At 43.9% G+C, this 26568-nt stretch overlaps 1 protein-coding gene across 18 annotated transcripts in view; it reads right to left on the reverse strand.

Moving 5' to 3' along the window:
* The window catches only part of CACNA1A (calcium voltage-gated channel subunit alpha1 A), a 241862-nt gene that overhangs the window by 89645 nt on the left and 125649 nt on the right, over window positions 1-26568 (reverse strand). For 10 of the 18 annotated variants that reach the window (XM_031947667.1, XM_031947672.1, XM_031947662.1 and 7 more), the window contains exons 6-18: window positions 23467-23570; window positions 23046-23161; window positions 19690-19746; window positions 18673-18768; window positions 16641-16850; window positions 12758-12870; window positions 12288-12400; window positions 11937-12068; window positions 11586-11658; window positions 10933-11050; window positions 10217-10284; window positions 2214-2320; window positions 927-1751 (exon numbers count right to left, since the gene is read on the reverse strand). In XM_031947667.1, the coding sequence (XP_031803527.1) occupies window positions 927-1751; window positions 2214-2320; window positions 10217-10284; window positions 10933-11050; window positions 11586-11658; window positions 11937-12068; window positions 12288-12400; window positions 12758-12870; window positions 16641-16850; window positions 18673-18768; window positions 19690-19746; window positions 23046-23161; window positions 23467-23570 (2132 nt within the window). The remainder of the gene's footprint in view (window positions 1-926; window positions 1752-2213; window positions 2321-10216; window positions 10285-10932; window positions 11051-11585; window positions 11659-11936; window positions 12069-12287; window positions 12401-12757; window positions 12871-16640; window positions 16851-18672; window positions 18769-19689; window positions 19747-23045; window positions 23162-23466; window positions 23571-26568) is intronic. The other 8 variants (XM_031947676.1, XM_031947675.1, XM_031947663.1 and 5 more) reach the window with 5 other exon arrangements.

A 26568-nucleotide genomic window follows, 5' to 3' on the forward strand; every position in this document is an offset into this window, starting at 1 on the left:
ATCAATTCTGATGGACGTAGCTCTTTTCAACAGTGAGGTGATTCAGGCCAGGTCCAATGGTCGTGTGATGGAGAGAGCCCTCTGCACCCAGAGAGAGACGTGGGGACCGAGGGTGGACTACAACATGGCATTTTCACCTTTTTATTGTTGTTTTCTTGCCTTTTGTTTTCTTTCTCATTTTTTCCTTTTTGACCTGATTTTTCTTGTACAGCAGGACAATTGTGGAAATGTGTGTAGAAGAATCGCCCCACTGAGTGTGGGGCTAATAAGCAGTGACGCTGCTGTGATGGTGATGGTGGGAGCAGGCTCCCCCTGCCCCAAGCTGACTTCGGCCTCACAGCCCATCCTACCCTAAGAATGGGAGCTTGAGACAGACTAGGTGGTCCTTTAGCGGTGAATATTCAGGGGCGGTTCATGGGAATGAATAAGAGAGCTGGGTAACTTTTTCAGAAGGCCAGGGGCATGGGAGGAATAAAAAAGTCTCGCCCTTTTCTGGGAAAGAGAAAAAACCAGCAGAGGACTGAGGGCCCAACGCCTCATTCTGGCCTGTGCAAACCTAATCTAAAAGGTTCGGAAGCTCTGGATAGTCCAGCAGCAGGGGGGAGACGCAGACATGCAGATGCAGGGCAACCGGCAGAGCGGAGTCTCCAGCAGCTGGGGAGAAGCGGGGAGCTCATTATTGATACAAACTGAATCAATTAAAAACACGCACACACATGGACAATCACAGGAAAAATTAGAAGAGATGAAATTGGTTCAGAGGTTGCTTACAAGGGCAGAAGTAGCAAGAGGCGGGTAACAGCCTCCCCTTTTTTGGTCTGGGATCCCAGCGATCAATGGGTAAGTTAGCCAGACTGGGAGGCAACCCTGGGGACACTGTGGCCCCATCCCCACCCTGCCCGGGCTCTGGAGCTCCCTTTACTTACTTCCTCCGCCGGTGCCTCCTCTCCTTGTCTTCTCTCTTGAGGTCGTTGTCGTAGGCAGGGGTGGTGTGGCGGTGTCGGCGCCGCCGGTCCCCATCTGGAGGCTCATTCTCCCCGTCGCCTGCTCGGCTGGGCCGGCTGCCCTCTCGGTGGCGATACCGCCTCTCTGACTTATTGCTGTCCTCGGTGCCTTCCTCGCCCGGCCGCCGATGGGCCCGGTGTCTCCGGGGCTCCCGCTCCCCCTCGCCCGTCCGGGGAGAGCCGCTGCGGCTCTCTTTGCTGCCCCCCTGCCGGTGCTGGTGCCTCCGATGGGGATCCCCAGGTTTGCTCCGTTCTGGGTCTCCCTCCCGAAAGCCCCGATCCTGGTTCCCGTCGCGTTCCTTGGTCTGGTACTCGGGCTCCCTCCCATATGACCCCTCATGGTTCAGGTCAGCCTCTTTGCTGCTGCTCCTCTGCCTCCGGGGCTCCAGGCCCCCTGAATCGGCCCGCTCGTAGCCTCCCCGTGTCCGGTCATAGTAGCGGGCCTGCTTCCTGAGGAAGTCTTCAGCGCGCTGCTGGCTGAGCCGCTGGTCCATGGAGGGATCACTGGGTCTGCTCTTGTTGGTATTATTGTTGCGGTTTTCCTGTGGGTCCACCACCAGGGGCCTGTCCAGGTGAGTCTTAATGTCAGGCCTCATGTGTCGGCCATAGGAGACTTTCCATCTCTCCTCGGGGCCCAGCTCGTTGTAGAGAGCCTCCCGGCTAGCCAGCAGGTTCTGTTTCCGCATCTCGCTTGTTCTCTGCTCCCACACTGACTTGGAGGATTTTTGGTTTTTCTGCTGTTCTTTCCTGGAACGGAACCATGGAAGTATGAAACGAGAAGATACTCAGATGTCCCCCAGTTCTGAGCAGGATAGCAGAGGTCTTGGTCCAGTTGGGTGGGAGTCTCTCCTGTTCTTAAAATTCTCCTCCCCTGGCAGACACCCTGGTCCAAAATTCTGGCCCTGCAGTAACACTGTTTCCCTCCCAGCTGTCTCTGCCCTATTGGGGAAACTCCCACAAAGGGTAGAAGGGCTTGTCTCACTGCTCCCTTCCCCACTTATGGGCTCTCCCCATCTCCTAAGGGTCAGTCAGTATTAAAGAGAGAACAGGTTTGGTTGCATGACAGCAAAGGGTCAGCCACGGGGAGCCACCCTCCCTGTTCCTCCTGCTGAGATGGAGGACCCATGCTCCAGCCCAGGGAGGCTGAGATGGCCAGGCCCTGGGTTCCTGGGCCTCTTGATTAAGCTCCCCTGGATGGGCGGCACTTACATGGCTATGGACATGTTGGCTGCAGACAGAGGACTCACTTCTGCCACTTCCTTTGCTTTTTGTAAGGCAAGCTTTTGGTTGGCTGCCTCTTCCTCTTCTTGTTCATCCTAGAGAGCACATATGTTCCCCATTCACACACCATAGATAGAGGTCTGATCTCTGACCCTAGCATAGACTGGTGATTGCTAAGAACCCTGTTCTAAAACCTCCTCCTCAAGTCCCCCCTCCCCACTGGGATCTGGCCTGGCCTCTGTGGGGAGTGGCCAATGAGCAGCTATTGCACAGCTGTCAAAGCCTTTCCTCCCTCCTCCTTCCTGGTTTCCTGCCCCTCAGATCTCTGAATCCCCAGAGTCAAAACATAGCCAGCCCCCCATGCATGGGGAGTAAACTCCATCTCCCCCCTGCCCCTATGTGCACAGGGCTCCTCCTATAGCTGCCCCCAGCCCCCAGCATGCGGTGCTCATCACTCCCTACACAGAGACACAAGGAGAGAACCCAGTGGTCCACAGTAGCCCACAGCCCACGGCATACGGTGCTTGCAGTTCCCCATGCAGGGACGCAGGGAGGAAGCTCACTGGTCCATGCGTGGCATGCAGCACACAGAACTCCCACACAGAGACACAAGTAGGGAGCCCACAGGTCCACAGGGGCATGGATGGAGCTCTCTCTGGGGAAGGGGAGATAGAGAGGGAAGGGCAAGGCAGGTAAAGTTTCACTGCTGCTGGACTTCCCTGGGGGGTCACCAGCTGGACAGACTCAGAGAGAAGGAAGTTGGAAAAGGGGGCGTAAAAAAGACATTAAAAAAATACATACATAAAAAGACGTTTTGGACTTTTAATCCATCTTCAGCCTCCATGCAGCCCCTTATTTGTAAAACAGAAAACAAAAAGAAAGAAAGAAATGGACAGAACAAACCCCACCGATAGAGTCATCATGCTACTCCAATGCATCTTCCTTAGCCAGACACAGCTCTTTGTGATAAGGAAGCAAAGTTACCACCTAGGAAACAGCCAGACCAGGACATTTCTTGTCATCTATGACAAGCAGATGGAGAAAAGTCAGCCAGTCTTTGGCTAATGGGGTTCCCCTTTCCCTCTGCATGGGACCTCTCTGGCTAAGAATGCCAGTACTGCCATTTCTCGCTGTTTGAGTACCCTGGCAGAAGCACCAGAGAATCAAGAAGTTGAAGGCAAAAGGAAAGACCCTCAGCTCTGGGACCCCTTTCCCAGACCTTTCCAAAGCTGGGTTGCCCTGGGAAGTGAAGAGTTTCCTCTTTTCTGGCCTGGTCTGCAATATGGTTCAAATAATTGGAAAATGGAAAGGGCTATTATTCTAAGTTATACCCAAGTGGATGTGACTTTCTTGAACAACCCTGACAAACTGTTTTCATGTTTGACATTGAAGATGTCCAGGGGAGGGCAGGGGTGGATGGCAGGATGGATCCACAATGCTCCCCTCTTCCTGCCCTTCCACTCCAGACAGTCCATTCCATTTCTGGATAGCACTATTAGTGAAAGAATTTTTTATTACCTTAAGCCTAAATCTGCCTCTCTAGAATTTCTACCCATCATTCCTAATTCTGCCCTTTGGGATCAGCCAGAACAAATCTAATCACTTGACAACACTTTGAATATTTGAAGACAGTTACCATGCCTCCCTCTCCCCCCCACCAAGTCTTTTCTTTTCCAAGCTAAACATCCCCAAGGGAGCTGACCCCCTTGGAACCAGACTTTCTAACCTGATTGAGCCATTTGCATTATCTACAGGACTGGCAATGGGCCTCTCTCAATGGAATTTTCCAATTCCAATTGACTTTGCAGAGATGTGAGAGCATCTAAATTTAAATTCAAGCCCATTAACATTTATTAAGTGCCTACTGTGCATCAGACACTGTGCTAAATGCTGGGGACAAAGACAAGAAGGAAAGAGTCTCTGTCCTCAGGATGCTTATATTCTATTTCAGGGCACACCAAAAGCAAATATAAGACAATTTGAGGAAGAAGTGAGAGCACTAAGAACCTGGAATTGGGGAAGACTACACAGAGTCCCTTATGCCTGAAGGAAGAGAATAAAGTTCTACAGCAGTGAGGAGGGAATGGCAAATGATGGTATCAGTAGATGGCATGTGAAGCTCGGAAGAACAGCTAATAGTCTAGTTAGGTTGAAATATAAACTCTGATGGGGATCGGGAGGAGTTAAAAATGGAAAAAGGGTCGAAAGGTATGTTGGTGCTAGATTGTGGGTGGTTTAAAATGCCAGGCTGAGGAATTTTTATTTTATTCTAGAAGCAACAGGAAATCCTCAAGAGTCTTTGAAGAGGAGAGTGTCATAGTCAGACTAGAAGATTATTTTGGCAGCTGTATGGAGAGTGAACTGAAGAAGGGAAGACGCTAGAAACAGGAAGACCAATTAGGAGGCTATTTAAACAATCAAAGTAAAAAGTAATTGAGGCTTGAAAGAGAGTGGTGGTCTTATGAATGCAAGGAAAGGGAAAAAATAGGAGAGATGTTGTGATGGTAGGACTGATGAGATTTGGCAACTGATCTTTGCCACTTTGCCTCATTGTGGTTAACCCCCCCCCCCCAAAAAAAAAAAGGCTTTGTCCTGGATCTTCCTCTATCTCCCTTAATGATCTCATCAGCTCCCAGGGCTCAGTTATCATCTCTTACTATTCCCATTTCTGTATATCTAAGCCTACTGTCTCTTTTGAGTCCCAATCCAGCATTTTTAACAGCTTAATGCACATTCAGATGTGGCTCTTTTCCTTCTTGCTATAGAGTTATTTTTTTAGTTGTGAATCTTTATGATTCCATTTAGGTTTTTCTTGGCAAAAATACTGGAGGACATTTCTTTCTCTAGCTCATTTAACAGATGAGGAAATTGATTGAGTGACTTGTCCAGGATCATACAGTTAGTGAGTGTCTGAGGCCACGTTTGAATTTATAACAATGAGTCTTTCTGACTCCGGGCACCACAGAGCTGCCCTAGAATTTGATGTCCGATGGCATCTCAAACTCAGTATGTCCAGAACAGAACTATTTCCTTCCCTCCCTCCTTCTTTCCTTCCTTCCTTCCTTCCTTCCTTCCTTCCTTCCTTCCTTCCTTCCTTCCTTCCCTCCTTCCCTCCTTCCTTCCTTCCTTCCTTCCCTCCTTCCTTTCTTCCTTCCTTCCTCCCTCCTTTCTTCCTTCCCTCCTTCCTTCCCTCCCTCCTTTCTTCCTTCCTTCCTTTCCTCCCTCCTTTCTTCCTTCCCCCCTTCCTTCCTTCCTTCCTTCCTTCCTTCCTTCCTTCCTTCCCTCCCTCCTTTCTTCCTTCCTTCCCTCCCTCCTTTCTTCCTTCCCTCCTTCCTTCCCTCCCTCCTTTCTTCCTTCCTTCCTTCCCTCCCTCCTTTCTTCCTTCCCCCCTTCCTTCCTTCCTTCCTTCCTTCCTTCCTTCCTTCCTTTCTTCTTTCCTTCCTTCCTTCCTTCCCTCCCTCTCTCCTTCCTTCCTGCCTACTTTCTTTCCTTCCTTGCTCTCCTTTCTTCCTTCCACAATCAGGGTTAAGTGACTTGTCCTGGGTCACACATCTACTACTCCAGAGCCAGTGTTTTATCCACTGTGCTACCTTGCTGCCTCTAGAACTTTCCACTCAAACTTTCCCCCTTTCTGAACTTTGCTATTATTGTTGATGGCATCACCACCTTCCAAGTTGCAGGTTTAGAATCTCAGTTTCTATTTCAATTCCTCGTTTTCCCTCATCCCACATATCTAATTAGTGTCAGATCTTGTTATTTTTTATCCTTTCTATATCTCTCATATAAGTCTCTTCTTTTCATTCATAGAGTCATAACCCTAATTCAAGCCCTCATTATCTCTTTCCCCATTTGGGGTTTTCTCGGTGAGGATACTGGAGGACATTTCTTTCTCTGGCTCATTCAACAGATGAGAAAACTAGTTGAGTGACTTGTTCAGAGTCATACAGCTAGTAAGTGTCTGAGGCCAGTTTTGAACTCATAAAAATGAGTCTTCCTGACTCCATGCACTACATAGCTGCCCTATAATTTGATGTCCTTCAATAGCCTTCAAATTGATCACCCTGCCTCAAATCTCTGCCCAATCCAAACCCTCCTCCATCCAGCCCCCATTTTCCTAAAATGTGTAGGTCTTACTATGTCATCCTCTTGTTCAATAAATCTCATCGTTTCTGTTATTTTCAGGATCAAATATAAAATCCTCTGCTTGGAATTTAAGACTCTTTCTACCACTCCCGATTTTTCCTATTTAACTGACTTCTATGAACTCAACAGGATGGTGATACCAACTTATGTGCCATTCCTTGTATAAGATTCTTCATCTCCTATCTCTGTGCTTCTGTGCTGACTGCTATCCCCTACTTTTTTGTTCTGCCTCCTTACTTTTGCCCTGACATCACTGGTTTCTTCCAAGACTTAACTCAAACCTACTTTCTGTAGGAAGTTTTTTTTTTGTAATACTTCTAGACACAGAGTATTTTCCTTTAAGATTATATTTCTTCTATTCTGTATGCTTTTTGTCTGTACCTATTTATTTTATTTATCTTTGCCAAGATAATACTTGAATCCACAAGAAAAGTTAAGATCATCAAGGGAGAAAATGTAGAGAAAGAATGGAAAAAGATGTAGGAAAAGAATTAGGAACACTCATGCCCAGGTGACTAGAAACTGATGGATCCAGCAAAAAATAGTAAGAAGAAGCCATTGGATACCTAGAATCAATGTCAAAGAAACCAAAAAGAGGGTAGAGAAACCAGGAAAAGGGGTTGGGAAAAGGGATAGTGTTAAAAGCTGCAGAGTATTCAAGTAGGTGAAGGAATGAGAAAAGCCCATTAGATTTTGTAGGTAAGAGATTTTTGATAATTTTGGAGAAAGCAGTATTTGTGTAGTATTACTACAGAAGTCAGATTGCAAGGAAGTAGAAAAATGAGAAGCTAGTGCAGATATGAAAGCAATAGGTGTGGATGATTAGAAATGTAGCCATGAAAAGAAAATACATTTAATATTAGCTCAATGGAATGAAAGGAGAAAGTTATTTTGTTTGTTTGTTTTTAAGATGGGGGAGACCTGAACATATCTTTAGATAGTAAGAAATTTTTAGTAGTAGATAGGGAGAGGTGGGAAACAGAGAGGAAGAGATAAACAGACAAAGAGAAAGAGGAGACAGAAAAAAGAGGAGAGAGAGAGAGAGAGAGAGAGAGAGAGAGAGAGAGAGAGAGAAAGAGAGAGAGAGAGAAAGAGAGAGAGAGAGAAAGAAAGAGAAAGAAAACCTTTTTCTTTGCCAAAGTCAGTCCCTTTATTTATGATCCAATCCATCCCATCTGGGATATTATATATTCACTCATTCATTCTCACTCATATTTTTTTCTCTCTCTCTTTCTGTCACTGCCTCTTTCTCTTCCTCCCTCCCCCTCTCTTTTCTTCTCTCTCATTCTCTCCTCCTTTTCTCTCTTTTCCTATTTTTGTCTCTTTCCTTTTTCTCTGAATGAAACAAAGAAAAAGGGGATGGGGTAAGAGAATGAACTATAGAGTGGAGGAGATGGGGAAATTCACCAATGACAGCAACCTGAAGGAGAGAAGGTCATCTGCTGTATGTGTGTGTGTGTGTGTTTGTGTGTGTGTGTGTGTGTGTGTTGGAAAAGCTATTATGAGGAATATGATAAAGAATCTAAGAAAAGCAAAACAGTTGTTCAGCTGAAAAAGCCCATTGAAGGTGAGGAAAAAACACAAATTTGTAGTGAATCCAATCAGCATGGATGCACAACTCTTTCCAGCAGCTTTTGGCAGCACAGAACTGGGAGCAAGGAAGGCAGATGGTGGGGGCAACCCAGGATTGGAGGGATTCAAAGGTAGAGGGCCATACATAATTGAATTGGTTAATTATATAATTTATACTATTAAGGGATGAAAGTAAGACCAGAACAGGGGTTATGCATTGGAAGGAGAGGATGGGAGAATAGTAGCAAGGACAAAGACTAGCCATAGAAGAAGTGGGACAGAAGAGTTGGAAGGTAAAACACACCTGACTACTTAGCCTGGATCTTTTGATGAACTCATAGTAAAGATGCTTCCCATACTAAATCAACTCTCAGCAAATTGAGCCTCAAATAGAGCAGTATAGATAGCCCTTTTCTAACCTGCAATCAAGCAGAACTCTTTCTATTGGCTAAATGTGATTAAATATTCCAAGAATCTAGACTAATGCTATGCTTAAAAATCACTCTCCCTCCTTTTTTGGATAAAGGGGAAATTCATTATTTGGCTGACTCCAAGGATGTCTTTGAGATCTTCCAAGAGTCACAAGGTTCATTAAGGAATGTGAAGTTTTTCACTCCCCTTCTGGGGTACGTCTGAGTAACACTATATTGCAAACTCCTTGAGGACAGGGACTATAGCCTTTAAAAAAAAACAACTCTATATTTCTCCTAGAATTTTACATAAACTAGGTCAAGGTGCTTTTTGAATGAGTGGGGCTCCAAGACAGTCCAACAGCTAGAAAAATCAGAAAAGGCTAGTTTTTAAGGCAGGTAGGGGGCACAGTTCACAATCACTAAAAGACTACTTAGATGATACAGTGGCCCAAGGTCAGAGCAGGAAGCAATAACTTCCTGAAAGGCCATTTGAGATGGACAACTGAGAAATCATTGATTTTGTATCTAAAATAAAGTCTTTTCGGCTATATTCAGTCATTTTTCAGTCACATTGAACTTTTTGTGATGTCATTTGGGGGTTTTCTTGGCAAAGATACTGGAATGGTTGGCCATTTCCTTCTCCAGCTCATTTTACAAATGAGGAAACTGAGGCAAGTATGACTAAGTAAGTTGTCCTGGTCAAGCACCTAGTAAGTATCCGAGGCCTGATTTGAACTTGTGAAAATGAGATTTCTTGATTACAAGCCCAGTGTTCTATATACTGTACTCCACAAATTGATACTAAGTAATATTAAAGCAAGGCTATATCTCCTGGGTACATTATCAACTCCCAGGTTTTGGAGGAGGTTACCTTACAGGAAATAGGGAGAGAGAGGGAAGTTAGCTCAGGATGTAAGATCTTCTAAGGAAGATAGGAAAAAGTCTCTCTTTAGAGCTGGAAGGGACTTTATAGGTCAAAAAGTGCAATGTTTTCATTTTAAAGAGGAAATGGAGGCACAGAAGGCATGTGACTTGTTTAGTGTCACATAGGAGGTAAATAGCAGAGCTAGGATTCAAACCAACTCAGGTTTCCTGATTCCAAATCATTTACTGCCTCTTTACCTACAAATTCTAGGCAGATTGAGAAATCAGACTCAGGACTCCAATCTCTAACAAATTTCCATTTATATTTTGTCTACTATGTGCTAGGTGCTAAGAGCTTTACAAATATTATCTTATTTGAGCCTTACATTGACCCTGGGAGGAGGAAAGGGTCTGTTATTATCCCCATTTTTGCAGCTAAGGAAACTGAGGCAAAGAAATCAAATGACTAGCTTAAAGTCACACAACTAGTAACTAAGAACACACTCAGGTCTTCCTAATATCTTAGTCCATTATGAGGGCCCAGAATTATCAGACTAGTCCCAGAGCTTTTCTGATGACAATATAGGCAAGAAATATACAGGTTAGCCTCAGGGGCTCCAACGTAGGGAGCTAAGTCCATCTAGGACCTGCCTCTCTCTCACTCTTTAGACTATGGAAGTTGGAGTGGCTGTGGCTAACTGGTTTCCTAGCTGGGAACTTCCCAGCAGAGAGAATATTTGTAAAGCACTTAATACATTGCCTGGCACACAGGAGGTGCTTAATAAGTGCTTGTTTCCTTCTTTCATTCCTTCTTTTCTCTCTTTTTCTCCCTCCTCCTTCCTTAGGATCTAAAACATACATTTTGATCCTGTACACTAGTAAGTTTTGGTGCTTCTCCAGGTTCCCCCACCCCTCCAGGTTCCCCTTCCACTAGGCTGTCCTGATCAGGCATGAGCAGGTGGTAACTTTGCCAGAGAAACATTCTCCCACCGCCTCCACCTTAGTGAGCTCCTGAGCGTTGGCCAGATTATCCACCGCGATAGCCAAGAACACGTTCAGTAGAGTATCTGGGGAAGCAGGAGTCAAGGACAGAGCCAGCACTATTCAAAGGACAACAGTATCACGAAATCATGGATTTCAATATGGAAGGGACATGGGAAGGGTCCAATCCCTTCATTTTACAAATGAGGAAACTAACTCTAAGAGAAGCTAAATGCCTTGCCCAGGATTATACTACTTCAAAGTGTTCAACTCAGGATTTGGATTCAGGTTTTCCTGACTGCAAGCACAGCAATATATCGGTAATGATGAAAATAATAATAGCAATAGTAACTGATATTTATATAATACTTTAAAGTAATTTCATTTATCCCTCACAATAATCCCAACAAGTAGATGCTACTATTATGACCATTTTCCCCATCAACACAATGCTGTCAAATCAATATGACTATTATTCCCACTTTCCCCAGATGAGGAAACTGAGGCAAACAATGTTTGAGTGACTTGCTCAAAGTTATACAACTAAGAAGTATCTCAGGCAGGATTTGAACTCAGATCCTATGAACTCCCCTGATGTCACATTCTGCCTCCTCTTGGCTAGTTACAGATATGTCCTTTCACATCCTCCATGTCCCACTATAACCTATACACATACCTTTCCCACCCCAGACTCCCTTTCTCTTCCCCATCCCATTAGGTTTCCCAAAGGATACAATTCCCAAAGAGTGTCAGCACAATGAAATAGATGGAGAACACCATGCCCCCTTTGACACCCCCTTGAGATTTGATGCCATCATACATCACCTCATTCCAGTCTTCTCCAGTCAAGATCTGAAAAACCAAAAGGATGATATTGATGTCCTCCTTGGTTCCATGGCCAGAGGAAGCTTCTCTGTGGATTCAGACACTCAGCTTGTTGTGGTGGGACAAGCAAATTCCTAGGCTAGAGGTGAACTCTGGCCTCAGTTGCCTTGTGGGGAATGCTGTTCAGAATCCTGCCTCAAATATTTGCTTGGAGAATGTTTCAAGAATACCACCTATGTCTGAGCTCGAGTCATTATTCTTTTACCTTCACTTCTAGATACAGATTCTTAAAGCTAGAACTGATAAACAGAAGTAGTATAGAATGATTTTACACACATGTACACATTTTACAGGTTAAGGTTCAGGAGAGGAGAGGAAATGAAAGGAGGGAGAGGGGAAGGGGAAGGAGAGGAGGAAGAAGAGGCATTTAATCTCTGGTCAATCCTCTGAATATCTTAGATATTCTCACTGTATGTCTAAAAAGCCAACTCCACAATTATAGTGACAAATAGGCTTTTAGACTTAATCAAGGTGGGCTAAAGGGGCAGGACAGAAGCCATACCTGAAACACTGTCATTATTGCTGCTGGAAAAGTGTCAAAATTGGTAGGAGGCGTTCCATCATCAAAATTGAATCTGTGCAAAACAAAAACTAACATTGTTTCCATGTCCTAAAGCTCCCCAAGGCTTTTTCCACCACTTTGCAGCACAGGGGCAAGGAACCAGTAGCAATGACACCAGGAGCGCAGGAAGAAATTTTTCAAAATGGTCCCAGTGGGCAAGGGAGATGGGGGGGGTGCAGTTCTGCTCCACTGCGATAATGTGATGGGACAAAGACAATTATGGGACTCTGGGAAAGGGCAGATTCTAGCAGGTGCTTCAAGGGGGTGGATATCAGGATGCTGAGCACTTACTGGCCTCCAAAGAGCTGCATCCCCAAAAGGGCAAACACAACGATGAAGAGGAAGAGAAGGAATAACAAGCTGATGATGGATTTCATGGAGTTCAGGAGAGACACGACCAGGTTCCTGAGAGAAGCCCAGTATCTACCAACAGAAGACCCCGTCCGTTACTGAGGGTTGCTCCTGGCCGGGCCAGTCAGGTAGGGGGACGAGGGAAGAATGGCTCAGATGCCAGGTTTCCTGTCATGGCCAGTTACTGGCGAGTATTTGGAGAGACGCCAGCTGCCACATCCCACTCCCGATTCTTTCCACTCCCACCTCCCACCTGGAATGTCAGGGGAGCAGAGAACAGAGAACACTTACTTTGTGACTTTGAAAATACGCAATAACCTGAGAGCTCTTAGCACACTGATCCCAAAGGATGTTCCAGGTTTCACCACAGCCCAGATCACCTCAAAAATGCTCCCAATGATAACCTGGAGCAAGAAGCAGCAGGTTGGATACCAGTGACCGTGGTCCTTCTATTTAATCCCCACCCACACAGCATTTTCCCATGGTGGACATGCCCCTTAGTAATTTCTTGTGTAATTCCTGACTATAAGACTTTTATCTTCTGTGGGTCTGGAATAATGAATGGTCTCTTTCCAGTCCTGCTTTGATTCCCTATTACCAATCTGGAAAGTTAGACTCTGACCCATAGAGGGTCAATTTTTTGCTATCTTCTGGGGAGGTGGAAAACGGCTATGAGACTTTTCCCCAGCCACCATCTCTGACCCCTAAAACCTCTCCTGGTTGTAGGCAAGGCTGAACAGGTATATCTCTCAAGAACTTACCCCACAGTCAAAGCAGTTGAAGGAGGAGTGAAAATAAGGCCTCGTTCCAAGCCCATACATTTTTATAAACATTTCGGACATAAAGAGTCCTAAGAAAATGAATTCTGCATAGTCTGGAAGTGAGAGAAGGGAAACAGAAAAAAAAAAAAAAAAAAAAAGGAGGATTAGCCTTTGGTGCTCCAGGGAGTTTCTCCTCCAGAAGGATCCTAAGGGCATTTGATACTTTCACCCTGGCTCCCAATCTTGACTTGGGTGCTTCATAAACTTCTGGCTTGGTTGGTGACTCGTGTAAATGCCATATTTTTTCTGAGTCTCAGTTTTTCCTCTGGGAAAGGGGAAGAATAATTTTTCATGTCCCCATAGAACAGTCTCAGGGAGAGCAAAACAAGCAAATCTCATGAAATGGGCTAGATCAGAGCTAAATCATCAGGACTTTCTGTAGCTTGTAGTTTTGCCCTGAAGGCTCTGATTTTTGCCTGGTCCAGTGAGAAAATTGAGGGAACTAATGGTACTAAAGTGACACTATTTTAAAAAATATATAACACTTGTATTGGGAAGAAAGATATCATTCAACCCAAAATGAAGCTGAATAGGGAAAGTTAGCTGGTCCTCTCATGGAAAAAAAAATGTAGCTTCTCCAACTTCTCCTGATGCAGAAAATCCATATAATGGGGTTACAAGAATATTATCACACAGCCCAACAACTAACACAGGCAACTTTGGGGTAACCTGATATTTTAGATTCTTGGTTCTGTCTTTACTGGATATAATTATAATATATGATAGTTATGACTTGTTTTACCATTAGAATGTAAATGTTTGCAAGTAGGGTTATTTTTATTCTTTGTACTTGTATCCCCTATTTACTAACACATAGTAGACACTTAATAAATATTTGTTGATTAAAAACCATGTAGAGATCCAAATGAAATTTTTTTTAAAGTGAATAAATAAATGAAAAAAAAAACAATTATGAAGCACTTAATAAGTGACCTGTGCTGTGTCAAGTCTGGGAGTAGAAATACAAAAGCAGACAGTCCTCAAAGAGCTTATATTCTAATGGAGGAAACTCCATGTAGGGGACTAGTGGTTGAGGAGGGGCATTTTGGTAAAGAAAATTATAAGGATGATGAGTTGGGGTTCCTAGCCTGACACATGGAATCTGGGGCAAATTGTAGAATTGATTCAATCCTCATTCATAGAGACAGGGGACTAGAAGGGGCAGGGAAAGTATGTATGGAAAGAAAAATTACTACTCCAGTGTGCCTCTCCAGTGATGTGTTTGTATAGGAATCATTCAGCAAGTTGACAATGGTCTTCTAATTCTGAGGTCCAGGGTGAACCCCAGGTCCATTTCCTACCCCTGAGAAAGCCCTCAACATAGCAGAAGCGGTCTGTCTCCAGGCCTTCTCAAACCAGGACAAGCAAAACCACTGCCTGGGGAAAATAATAGAGGAGCATTCTACTAACTCAGAAGTTAGAGGCAGGAAGCAAAGAATCCTCATTCCTGAGGAGCCTTCAGGGAGGCTGAATGTAATTACTTAAGCTGAAACTGGGTCAGGGCCCTCTTCTTTCAAAGCTTCCTGTACCAAGCCAATAGGGAACAGTGAAGAGGTGGGCAGGGATTGTGGTTTAGCTAAGAGACATCTTTCCATTAACTCTCCTGCTCCCTGTGTTCACCCTGTCCACTGGACAAACTCTTTTCACTCTTCAGCCTGAGGGAGCCCAGGTCAGGAAGGCAGATCTTGTGAACCTCGAACCTATCAGTTTATACTCACTTTAGCCAGGCTTGAAAGGGAAGCTGTGGGAAAAGGGCAGCTTCAAGACAAGCTCAAGGAGACTCCTTAGAACCAAAGTCCTTCTAGTTCAGGGCCTTGAACTGATTTCTTCACCTGAGGAGGATTAACTTTCTTTTTATTCCCCCCACATCTCTTACTCTGCTTTGGATTTCAAGGGCTTATTGATTGGTCAGAACTCTTTATTTTAATTTTGGTCAGAGGTTTCCCCACCTTCAACATCTTTTCTTTTCTTGAGTGAGCATCCTGGGTTCCTCTGCCTACTAGTTCCCGGAATGGAGAGGCCCAGAGGCACTCTATCTTTATTCACTGAGAAGGGCAATATATTCTCCGTCTGCTGATACAGCCTTGGCTGCAGCAGCAACTGAGCATCTTGGGCCTAACTCTGGAACCGGCTGGGCACAGACTAGGAGCTCTGCAGGGAGGACTTTCCCAGACTGAGTCCAAGTGATTAAAACTCAAAAAGGAAAGATGCAGGAAATTGAAAATTGAATAAGGGGCTCAAAAGATGAAGAAAAAGGTGGGGGGGGGAGGGAGAGAAGGAGAAAAGGGGAAAAGAAATGGAGAGGGAGAGAAAGAAATGGAGAAGGAGGGAAGGAAGGAGAGAGAGAAATGGGGAGAAAGGGAGGAAGGAAGAGGGAGAGGGAGAAAAAGAGGAAGAGGAATGGAGAGAAAGGAAAGGATGGAGAGGGAGAGAGAAAAATGGAGAGAAAAGAAGGAGGGAGAAAGAGAGGGATGGGAGAGGGAAAAAGAGAAAGAGAATAGATAAGCTGAAGAAATACTAAAAATAAATAGAAGTTATCTCTCTTCCCTTATTCTCTTTGTTTTCTGTATCATCACCCAGCCTCTCACTTTAGAATCCTGGATGACACTTAGAACTAGGGAAATTGCTAACTAGATGGAGCAGCGAATAGTATATCTGTCCTAGAGTCAAGAGGACCTGAATTCAAATCCAGCTCAGACACTTAACACTGCCTATCTGTGTGACCTGTGGGACCCAACTGATGCAATCTGAGCTAAGAATGCTCTGTTCTAACAATCCTGCTTGTCAATAATTGTAGAGGAATATAATGATATTTCTTCCCTTGGATTTTAGGGAAGATGTGTTAATAATCCCAAGGCCCTCTGACCTAAGAATACTATTGTTCTGACAACCTGTCAATGAGTGTAAAAGTCCTCTGGCGGCCTAGGAATGTGATAACATTTCTTCCCTTAGATATTTTAGTAGTCCTGAAGCCCTTTGACCTAAGAGTGCTCTTGTTCTAACAACCTGTCAATGATTTCAAAGTCTTCTGGCCTTAGAATAGTCCTACAAACATTACTGACTGTCAGGGAGATAATCTGTTGGTCAGTAATGACCAAGTTCCTGAGACAATAGTGAATAGATCGCCCCTCAAACCTACTTGTAAGCCATAAAATTAGCAAATAAGTAACACGAAGCTCTGATTTAACTCTGTCCTATAAATCTATCCCTTCTCTTCTATCCCTTGCTAATTTCTTTTGGAATTTTGCCTACTGCAATTGGCATTACAATTACAATAAACTTTGCCCCTTGACTTGGATATTGGTTCAAGCCTGCAAATTCTTTTGAGACCCCTTGTGACACGGAACTGTGACCCCGAACTTTTGAAGTCCCCCTTTCCTAACTTCACCCCAACTGCTCCTCAAAAAAATCTCATTTAGAGGCATCCAGGAGGTACAGTGGATAGAGCACTAGCCCCAGAAACAGGAGGATCTGAGTTCAAATTTGACCTCAGACACTTAGTAACTGTGTGATACTGGTCCTGATTATCTCCTTTTTGGAGACAAAAAAAATCTCATTTGATCCTCACAATTACCCTGGGAGACAGACGCTATTATGATCTCCATTTGACAGATGAAGAACTGAGGCAGACACTCTAACCATTGTACCACCCAGCCTCCTGCCTACTTGTACAAAACAGCATGGAGAATGATTCACTCATGAAGAAACTGAGGAAGGAAGGAGTGAGGGACTTTGTTTTTAAGGAAAGACAAAGAACCGAAGTGATGGGGGAAGAAAAGGAATTTTAGGACAAAAAGGAGAAGCAGCAAGAGGAGCAACTCACAGAGGAAGTCAGATAGCCAATCTGGCTGGTTGTAGTGAACTATAGCAACACACAGCGTGTTGAGAGCTACCAGACTGAGAACTGTCCAGTAGAAGGCCTGAGTTTTGACCATGCGGCGGATATAGAAGCGCATCCTCCTCTCCTTTTTATGAAAAAAAGTCGAGTTCTCCAGCTTGGCACTTTTAATACTGGCTCTAGCGAAGGGAGAACCTGCCAAGGGGAGAAAGGAAAATGTCAGGGTAGTCTCAGCAGGCCCTTCCTGCGGAGGAAACCAACCCATAACTCAGCCCAGGGCGAGGCTGGGGGCCAGAGACTCAATTAGCCAAGCCAGCAAACCCACCGGCCTCGGGAATATCACTGCCCGCTCCCCCCAGCCTCCTCCACTCTGCAGCTGCGACTCTTAGAGGAAGAAGGTTTCCCTGAAATTAACAGTATAAGAAAAAACAAACAATTATATCTCATAATGTCAATGATGATACCTTCATTTATCTGTCTCCTGAGGCCGTTGCTTGCCTGTTTAGATGGGGACTGAATTTGGCTCGCTCCCCCCACCCCAAACTACAGGGGTTGCTGTAGCCCAGCAGCTGTTGTGGGGCACAGCTGCCTGGGTGGGGTGTGTGGGGGTGACGGTGAGAGAAGCATCCCTCCAGTTCCAGCCCCAGGCACAAAGAGAGTGAAGGCAAAAGGTAATGAGGACTCTGGGTAGGGTTTCGGGAGCATGGGGGGAATATCTGTATATAGCTATGGATGATTTAAGAAGGAGGGTCCTTAGTTTGACAAACCTCTGTTTAACTTGAGAAACAACAGCATCTGTCTAGCAGCCACAACACAGTGAATGCTCTGGGCAGAAGCAGCTACGATCAGCATGCATATTTATTTTCCTAAAGCTCTGAATTAATGATACGAGCTCTTGCAATTCTGCTCCAGTCCTTTGCTGAGTAGTGTAAGGGCAAAGGGCCATCAACAGAAACAAACAATGATGCTACAGTGAAGAGCTCCATTAAAAACAAAATTAAGACAAAACAATTTCAGAGACTGATTTCAGCTCTGAATCCTATATGAGGAAGCTGACTTCTCAAGCTAAGTAAGTCAAGCAGCTGAAGATTGAGAACCAACAGAAGCAGGGCTGGAGAAGATCAGGTCCAGTGGGAGATTACCAACTTGGGAACTCTTTAAAGAGATCTAGAATTCAGGCTTGGAGGCTGGTGCACTGAGACCAGGAGACCTCAACTGACCTCACAAAGGAGGTGAAAAGAGGAGGAAAGTTCCTTCTTGGAGCTAATTTTTTTTTTTAGCCCTAAAATGCCTTTTGAGCTCCAGATCTTTATCTCCAATTGCCCTCTGACGTTCAATTTGTCCCAAACTGAATTTGTATCCCCTCTGCCTCCAAACAAACTCTTCTTGGTCTAGATTTTCCTATTTTTCTTAACATTCATTCAATCAAGAAATATTCATTAGATGTCTCCTATATATAAGGCATTGTAATAATTATTTTCACTTCATGGTGTTTCACAGTGCTTATTTATGTATAATATATACAGCACACACACATATATATATGCATATATATAGTATGTACACACATATACATGTGTGATACTATATATGTGGATACATACTATATATGTGGTATATATACACATATATAGGGTTGTGATTTATTATCACAACCCTTTGAGATAAACAGGACAGGTATTATTCCCATATTACAAAGGAGACAGCAGAAACTTAGAGAATTTAGGGAATTTGCCCAAGTTCATATGATCAGTAAATAGAAGAAATTGCAAATTTGTAGTAACTCCAGGTCTTCTGCCACCTCATCTAATGATTCCTCTAGCCCACAGTATTTCTTCTCTTGTTAGTAATACTATTATTTTCCCAGTCATCCAGACTTAAAGTTTCAGTCATCTTCATTCTCCCTTGTTCTCACATGGTCCATGTTACCAAGTCTGCAATGTCCTTCCCCCTCCCTCCATTCCTCTCACCATGCCTTCTGTGATGAGGTTCTTGTTGAAAGCAAGAAAAAACTCACCCACTGAGGCCATGTCAGCCAGCTGATCCTCGGCTTCTTCGGGGTTGAGCAGGTCTGTCTTGCTTTTCTTTATGGTGGCTCTCCGCAGAGCTCCAACAATAGGAACATGGCAAGAGAAAAAGACATTACCCTTGTTGTCCCAGTCTTGGAACTCTCTGAATGTTCTTAAAATTTGCTCTTCACAAAGGTGAGATTGGAGGGACAGGGAATTTTATTAGGGAAACAGCCTCTGGCCTGTTCTAGTGCTTTGGCTGGGGAGCCAAAGAAAGACCCCTCTCAGCATTTGGATCCAGCTCCAGAAATGAGTTACAGAATAAGGGTCCTCAGAGATAAGCTAGATTAACTCATGCCTGTATATAACTTCCTTATAAAACCGTGATAGATAATCTCCTTTGCTCAAGAACCACTGGTAATGGGGAGCTCACTACTTCCAAGGCAGACCATTCCATTTTTTAAAGTTCCAATTGTTAGAAAGTTTTCCCTTAATATTGAGTTAAAATTTCCCTCTTGGATGCTTCTTGCCAGTTCTTTCTGGGGCCCAGTTGCACAATTCAAACCTTGGGCAGTTTAATATAATGACACACAATCTTTGGAGAGAGCCATTTAGACTCCCACATGAATTGCTTTAATTTTCATTTGCCAGTAACTTATTCTACGAACTTGACTCTGTTCTCTTAGTGAACAGAATCTCCAATTAAAGGTATTGTCAGTTTTGATTAAGCAGTTCCTAGATATAAACTTGATTTGGTGGAGTATCCCACAGTAGAACTCAAAGTGAATATTAGGTCATATAGAATCCAAGCCAGTGCTGCCCCATTTGTCTATCACAAATTAGCTTTAGGAGATAGATCTCCACAAGCTAACCCCTGTGATTATTACGTTATTTTTAGACATGGCTCCTTGAGAATCTCCTAAAATGGTTCTTGGCCAGGAGTGGCCCACCTTGGAAGCCCCCATTGCCCACTGTTTCCCTAGCATATCCTCTATCACATATCATGTCAAACTCAGAGGAGTTACCATCAAAGGGATGTCTCTGCTCGCCGTCTGTTTCATCTTCTGCTAGTATCACTTCTTCTGAGGAAAAAGAAGAGCAAATTAACCTCCTGCAGTCAGGCAGATGGAACTTCCCCCTCACAGGGCCAGGACCCACGCTTGGCCTGGAATCACATCCCAGATGGTCTGGGAAGGTTTCAGACCAAGTCGGAGTGGGTTCTCTTGGGGAAAAAAGTCTCCAGGGAACAAATGTTGTTACCCTGGAATAAGAACTAAGATTCCACAGAGTCCCCCTTTGGCTTCTGAAAAAACAGCACTGAGGACTTCTTCCCCCCACCCCCAACATGAGTTAGTATCCAGAGTTCTTTTACTGTGGGAAAAAGGGCCCAATCAGCCAAGTCAGATGAATTCCATAGGCAAATCAACAAGCATTTATAGTGTTTAATAAGAGTCAGGCACATAGTGATAAGCATTAGGGATGCAAAGAATGGCAAAAAAAAAATCCCCAAAACAACACAATCTCTCAAAGAGCCTTCAGTCAAAGAGACTGAAGAGGAAGACAACATGCAAACTGCTTTGTTCAAATAAGCCATATACAGGATAAATTGGAGATGATCTTAGAGAGGAGACAAAAGTATTAAGAGGGATCAGGAAAAGCTTCTTGCAAAAGGTGATTTTAGCTAAGACATAAAAGAAGTCACAGAAATCAGGAAATGGAGATGAAAAGACAAAGCTTTTCAAGTATGGGGGGGAACAGCAATTTAAAATGCTTAGAGTGAGGAGAAGGAGTTTATTGTGTGAGTAACAGTAAGGAATGTCACTGGATGGGGAGAGGAGGAAGGTGTAAGAAGACTAGAAAGGCAGGATGGTACCACATTATAAAGAGCTCAAAAGGCCAAAGAAAGGATTTTATATTTGATCTAATAGGGAGTCACTGGAGTTTATTGAATTTGTATGTGGTGAATGTCATATCTGCACTTTAGGAAAATCATTTTGACAGCTGTAAGTGATGGAACGAAGAGGAGAAAGACCTGGGGCAAGCAGACCCATTGGCAGGCTGTTGCAATTGTCCCAGGGTCAGGTGATGATAGCTTGTACTAGAATAGTTATAGAGTCATAGGAATACGAGGGGTCTATCCAAGAGATTGTTTAGAAGAGAGAATTAATAGCACTTGGCAACAGATGACAATGATAGCTAATATTTATACCGCACTTACTATGTGACATACGTTTTTACAATTATTATCCCATTGGAAGAATTGGTATGGGGAATGAAAGAGAATTTGGAGTCAAAAATGACACCTACGTTGTGACTTGGATGACTGGGAGAATGATGGTACCTGTCTTTGGTAGTAATAGGAAAATTTGGAAGGGAGGGAAGGTTTAGAGGAAAAGGTACTGAGTTTTGTTTTGGACATGTTTAAGATGCCGACAGGGCATCTAGTTTGAGATATTCACCAGGGAGTTGAGATTTGAAAGAGGGGGACAGCAGAGAAGTTGGTGCTGGATAAGTAGATCACCACCAAGAGACAATAACTGAATCCACTGGATCTGATGAGATCACAAAGTCAAACATTAGAGAAGATTATAGAGGCAAAAGAGGGTCCACAATACACATCCATAATGGGTGTGGCCTAGATCAGAGCTTCTTAAACTTTTTCCACTTGCAACCCATTTTCACCCAAGAAATTTGGATGTGACCCCAAGTATATAGGAATATAAAATAGATATACAAATCAAAATTGAATGATAAGAAATCATAATTTCACAACTCTAATTACGAGACCCCATATAGGGTTGTGACTCATAGTTTAAGAAGCTGGGGCCTAGATGAAGATCTTGTAAAGAAGATTTAGAAGTCTTAGGAGGAGAACCAAGAGAGAGCAGTGTTGTGAAGAGCTAGAAAAAGAAAAGTATCAACAGTGTCAAAGGCTGCAAAGATATAAAGAAAGAAGACTGAGAAAAGGCTATTAGATTTGGCAAGCTAAAAGATCATTGGTAGCATCAAAGAGAGCAGATTTCAGTTGAATGATGAAGTTAGAAGTCAGATTGCAGAGAGCTGTTTATCTTTCAGAGGACCATGACATCAGGGAGGTAATACTATGACATGCAAGTGAATTGGATTTAAATGAAAGAGGGCTATGCAAAGACAACAGTCACTTTTTTCTCTAATCATCTGGGTCCAGTAGCAGATATAGATCAGAATGACTGGAGATGGCCCTGGATGCCCATAGACTTTTAAAAAGAGTGAAATTTAAGGAAATAGCATGTATTGTGGATGACTTTCTTAAGGAGTTTAAGGGGAGGAGAGCTATAGGGTAATAGTTACTAAGGATGGATGGATCAAAATGTGTGTGTATGTGAGGGGGATTGCTGAGGGAGATATGGATGCCTTTGTAGGCACAGTCAGTAGAATGGAAAAGAATAAATAAATATTAGTCAGACTGAAGATGATTGAGGGGCAGCCAATTAGAGAATGAGATGGATTGGGATCATTTGTACATGAGAAGAGCTTGGCTAAGATAAGGGTCCCTTCTCCATGTAAGGTGAGGTGAAAGAGAAAATAGTGGTGGCAAGAGACACTTCAATATTGCAAGATGAGGAGGTGGGGAGAGGAAGCTTTAAGCAAATAGCTGCATTTTTTTTCCCAGTAAAATTTGAGGCAAAGTTCTCAGCTGAGAGGGTTGAGGGAAAGGACCACCAAGGAAAGTTTGAAGAAAGATGAAAAGGTTGGAAAATTTGCTATGGTGAGTGGGACAGTGAATTGATCCAGGAGACATAAAAGAATTGCCTTAAAACACTGAGGATTCATTTGAGATTATATAACATAAATTTGTAGTGGACTCAGTCAAAACGGTTTTGTGATTTCAACCAATTGCTTTCAGTAACATAAATAACAGTGGAGGAAGCAAATGATAGAGAAATCCATGGCTGGGGTTTGGCAGGGGAATTAAGGACCCAGGGACCAAAAATGGCAATTAGAGACAAATTAGTTCACTAAGGAGTCAAGATGGGAAAGGGAAAATGGAATGGCCAGGGCAGGGGTGATGGCTTGAGTAAGAACTGAGGGGTAAGAGGATTGAAGGTCATGGTGAGGATGAAGAAGTGGAATCAGAGGGTTGTAAGAGGGAAAGGTAGAATAATGGATGCTTATGATCAGATAAAGAAATACCAATAAGATATCATTTAATTGTCTCATAGGTGTCTCAGAGCCAGTTTTGTCTCTTCTTCTCGGCTAACAATCCTCCACTCAAGGATATCTGCCTACCCCTCCTTTGGAAGTCCCCATCCTGGTGCTATCTTAGAGATGGTCAGACCCTGGCTGCCTGGTCCTCCTGCATCTACAGCATGTCCCATGGGCCAGAAGGTAAAGGTCTCACCTGCTTTGGAGATCCATTCCATGTAGCCATTGAGTTCCCTCTCTATCTGTTGCTGCCGTCTCAGCTTCAGAAAAGCTCGCCGATTCTCAACCCGCTCTCTTTCTTTGGCAAACTCCCTGCAAAGCACAAAGTAGAGTTCCATTGTCTGGCTTAATATGGGTTTTAGAGGCTCCTTGTTCTTTCTGGATGTGTGGGCATGGAGGTGGGAGCAGTGGTCCTGTCTGCAAAGGGCAAGGGCACTAGAGGGTCAGCACAGGCCCTGTTAACATTTGGGGGGATAGGTCAAGGATACCACTGCCCTTAAACCTGGAGACTAAAGGAAGGAAGAGAAGCCATTCTCTCCCCCAGTTTATTCTTCTTCATACAACATGGGGCATGGGAACTGTGAAGAAACAAAGTAGTCAGGCCAGAAGAGACTTACCCGGACAGCACACCCAGCACAAGGTTCAGCATAAAAAAGGAGCCAATGATGATGAGGGGAATGAAGTACAACCAGTTCCAGGTGTTCCCTGAGGCATCATTGCTCTGTAGCAGGGGAAAAGGGTGAGAAATACTAAGTGAGACTATGGAGCAGGAGGTAGGGTGGGAGCCGAGGGCCCGTGCTCTGGGGAGTCATGTCTCTTTACCTCCCAGAAGACTCAGGCTTCTTCAGTCTGCAAGTACTGTAAGTGCAAGTAAAGGACAGGTCCAACCCATAGGAAAAACCCCAGTAGGCAGCTAAGAGTCCTTCAGACAGTCCCATAGGGAAAAGCTTCTCTTAGAATACTGGGGCACATGATTAAGCTGGGAATACAGCAGATTCCAGGATGGCCAAGAGTAGTTAGATTGGAACAAAAAGCAATGAAATGAATGAGGTGCCCTAAATCATGTCCAACTGTGACATCCTGGACGAACTGAGAAATTGGTTCCCTTCCTCCCAAGTCCCTATGTTCATTCACTTTGCTCTGTACCTCTACAAGGGATCATCTGGTCCTGGGGAGTCAGAACCCCCAAAATTCACTCCTTCCAGCTTAAGGTAAGATCATCATGAAAAACCACAGACAAAGGTAGAATAAAGATTGTTACTGAGCTTTCTTCCAAATCAGGAATCTTGCAATTTTTACAGTTTGTTTTCCAAGTCAAAGAACATATATGATGAAGGCTGATATCAGAAAGAATGGTATGTGTAAGAGAATGAAATAGAGAGAAGGGAGCGAGAGGGGCAAAAGAGAGGGAAAAAAGAGAGTAGAAAAAGGAAGGAAAGAGGAAAGGAGAAAAAAAGAAGAGAGGAGAGGGAAGTGGAGAAGAAGGGGGAAGTGGAGTGAAGAGAGGAGAAGAGGAGAGAAGGGAAGGGAAGGGAAGAAGAGGCAGGAGAGGAAGAAAAAGGAGAGGAGAGAAGATGAGAGGAGAGAAGGGGAGAGGAGAAGAGACAAGAGAGGAGGAGAAGAAAAGAGAGAGGAGGAATACACAGACATAAGCCAGAGAAACAGGGAGGGTATTTTGGATACACGTGCAATTAAGAGAAAAGTGGGGGAAGACAAAAGCCAGCTAATTTAAAGTATCCTATCTTGTCTCACACAACTTAATTGGAAAAACTCAGGCCCTGGGTAATTTTATGGAGATTTTGCACCCTTAACTGATAAAGGGGAAGGATTTTTCACTACGAAATGGATAGTGATGGCCTTCCTTGTTTTCTTGCTCAGACCTATGAATAGAAAAGATTTGAGAAGCCTCTGGCACAACCTCCTCCCCCAATCCACCACCATTATAACTCCTTGGGGATTATCCAGACATGAACAAGTCAGTGAAAAGAGTCAGGCGCCAAATATGGTACCCCTTCTCTCACAAAGGATCCTGCATGTGTCAACATCTTCTGGTGAAGAGATGCAAGTGTGAACTGGGCTCTGAACAAGTGTAAATAAAATGTTAGGTTGGCTTGGGACGTTGGGCTTCTCTTGAGCCCCAAAACAGAAGGGGTTGAAATTGAAGACTGAGAGCTAGGTCGATGCAAGGATTGGGAAGCAAGTTACAGGAAATGCTGGTAAGTGGACTTGCCTCCTATAGCTCTGGCCTTGTATGAAGGTGACATGCATCCTTTTCTCACTGAGACCCTCTCTCCCCCTTTACCCAGGAGAGAAGCCATTGGAAGTGGCAGCCTAGGAGAAGGGCCTCATAGATCACAGTATTAATGTAATGGAATATTATGGGGCTATCAAATGACAAATATGTATGTGCGTGATCAGTAGTCTGTTGACAGTTATTAAGATTTTAAGTACTTAAAAAAAAGATATCAAATAGCTCAAGCATTCACAGCCTCTGCTTCTAAGAAAATGGGTCTTTGTGCCATTTGTATCCAAAGGGAGAACTACAGGGATTAAAGCATACTATTTTCACCTTTTTTTGTTTATTTGATTTTTCTTTTTCATATTTCCCCCCCTTTTTTGTTCTGATTTTTCTTTCACAACATGACAAACATAGAAATATGTTTTAAAAAGAAAATGAGTCTCGGCTATATCTCATTTTAACAGCCCAGTCTGAGATGTGAAACAGGACTCAGGACCAAGAGAATCACCATTTCCTATGGGCAACTGCTTCCCCCTCATGTCACCTGAGAAAATGTTGTCCCAAACAAGCCTGGCTTTGAAAGTCAATCTGGCCCTAGGGAAGAGGCTAATGGGCCTGGCCCTGCTTCAAGCCTGCCCTCCCCACTATTCTGAAAGAACTAAAGCTTCATTGCCTGATATATATGAGGACAAAGATGTACTGAGTGAGGCTGGTGCTGGCAGAGAAAGGACAAAACAGGGCCGGAAGGGAACCAGAGCAGCCTTTGTACTTTTGCTCATCTGTCTACATGAACTGCTGAAGATTTCTTGTTCCTATTTCTCAGTGCTAAATTTAGTCCAAGGGAGCAAAGCACCCACATGGGCTAGATGGAAGGCAGAAATCTTTGGGCTGCAGTAATGAGAGCTGAGGAGGCTGAAGTGGAAACAGGAGAAGTAGGGCAGGAATAGGACCTGCCAGGGGCAAATCTGGGAAGTGGCTAAGGGCCCCCCAGCCCAGGCCAGGAACATAGGAAGCACCCATAGAGGAGACCATTCATTTTCTTTCTCTTTTAGGATTTCTTTGATTACAGTGTTGGGAAAGCAACGAAGGGGACAGGTTCCTGACTACACAGTCATCTATGTTTTAAAGATTCTTGATCAGCTTAAGCCAGCAAGAGGTCCTGGAGCTATTCAAAATGGTCACCAAATGCCAGTTCACTCATCTGCTTTTTTCTTTGCAGCGAACATGATTTTTATTCTCAAATTAGCCTTCATTTCTCATCTATACAGGGAGATAGGTGATCATTAAAGTAACTTCCAGCACTGATATTCTGTGATTCTCTACAAAAGGTATTCTTTCTCTTTTTAACCTGGTCTAATTATTCAATGAACCTATTAATCCCGCACAACCAGGAGAAGGTGAAGGAGGACAGGTTTTGATAGAGAAATCAGTTTTCCAAGGTGGTAGGAGTTTGAACGAAGAGAAAATATAAAAAGAAGTT

The sequence above is a fragment of the Sarcophilus harrisii genome, chromosome 1, assembly GCF_902635505.1.
Source record: "Sarcophilus harrisii chromosome 1, mSarHar1.11, whole genome shotgun sequence".
NCBI lineage: Eukaryota > Metazoa > Chordata > Mammalia > Dasyuromorphia > Dasyuridae > Sarcophilus > Sarcophilus harrisii.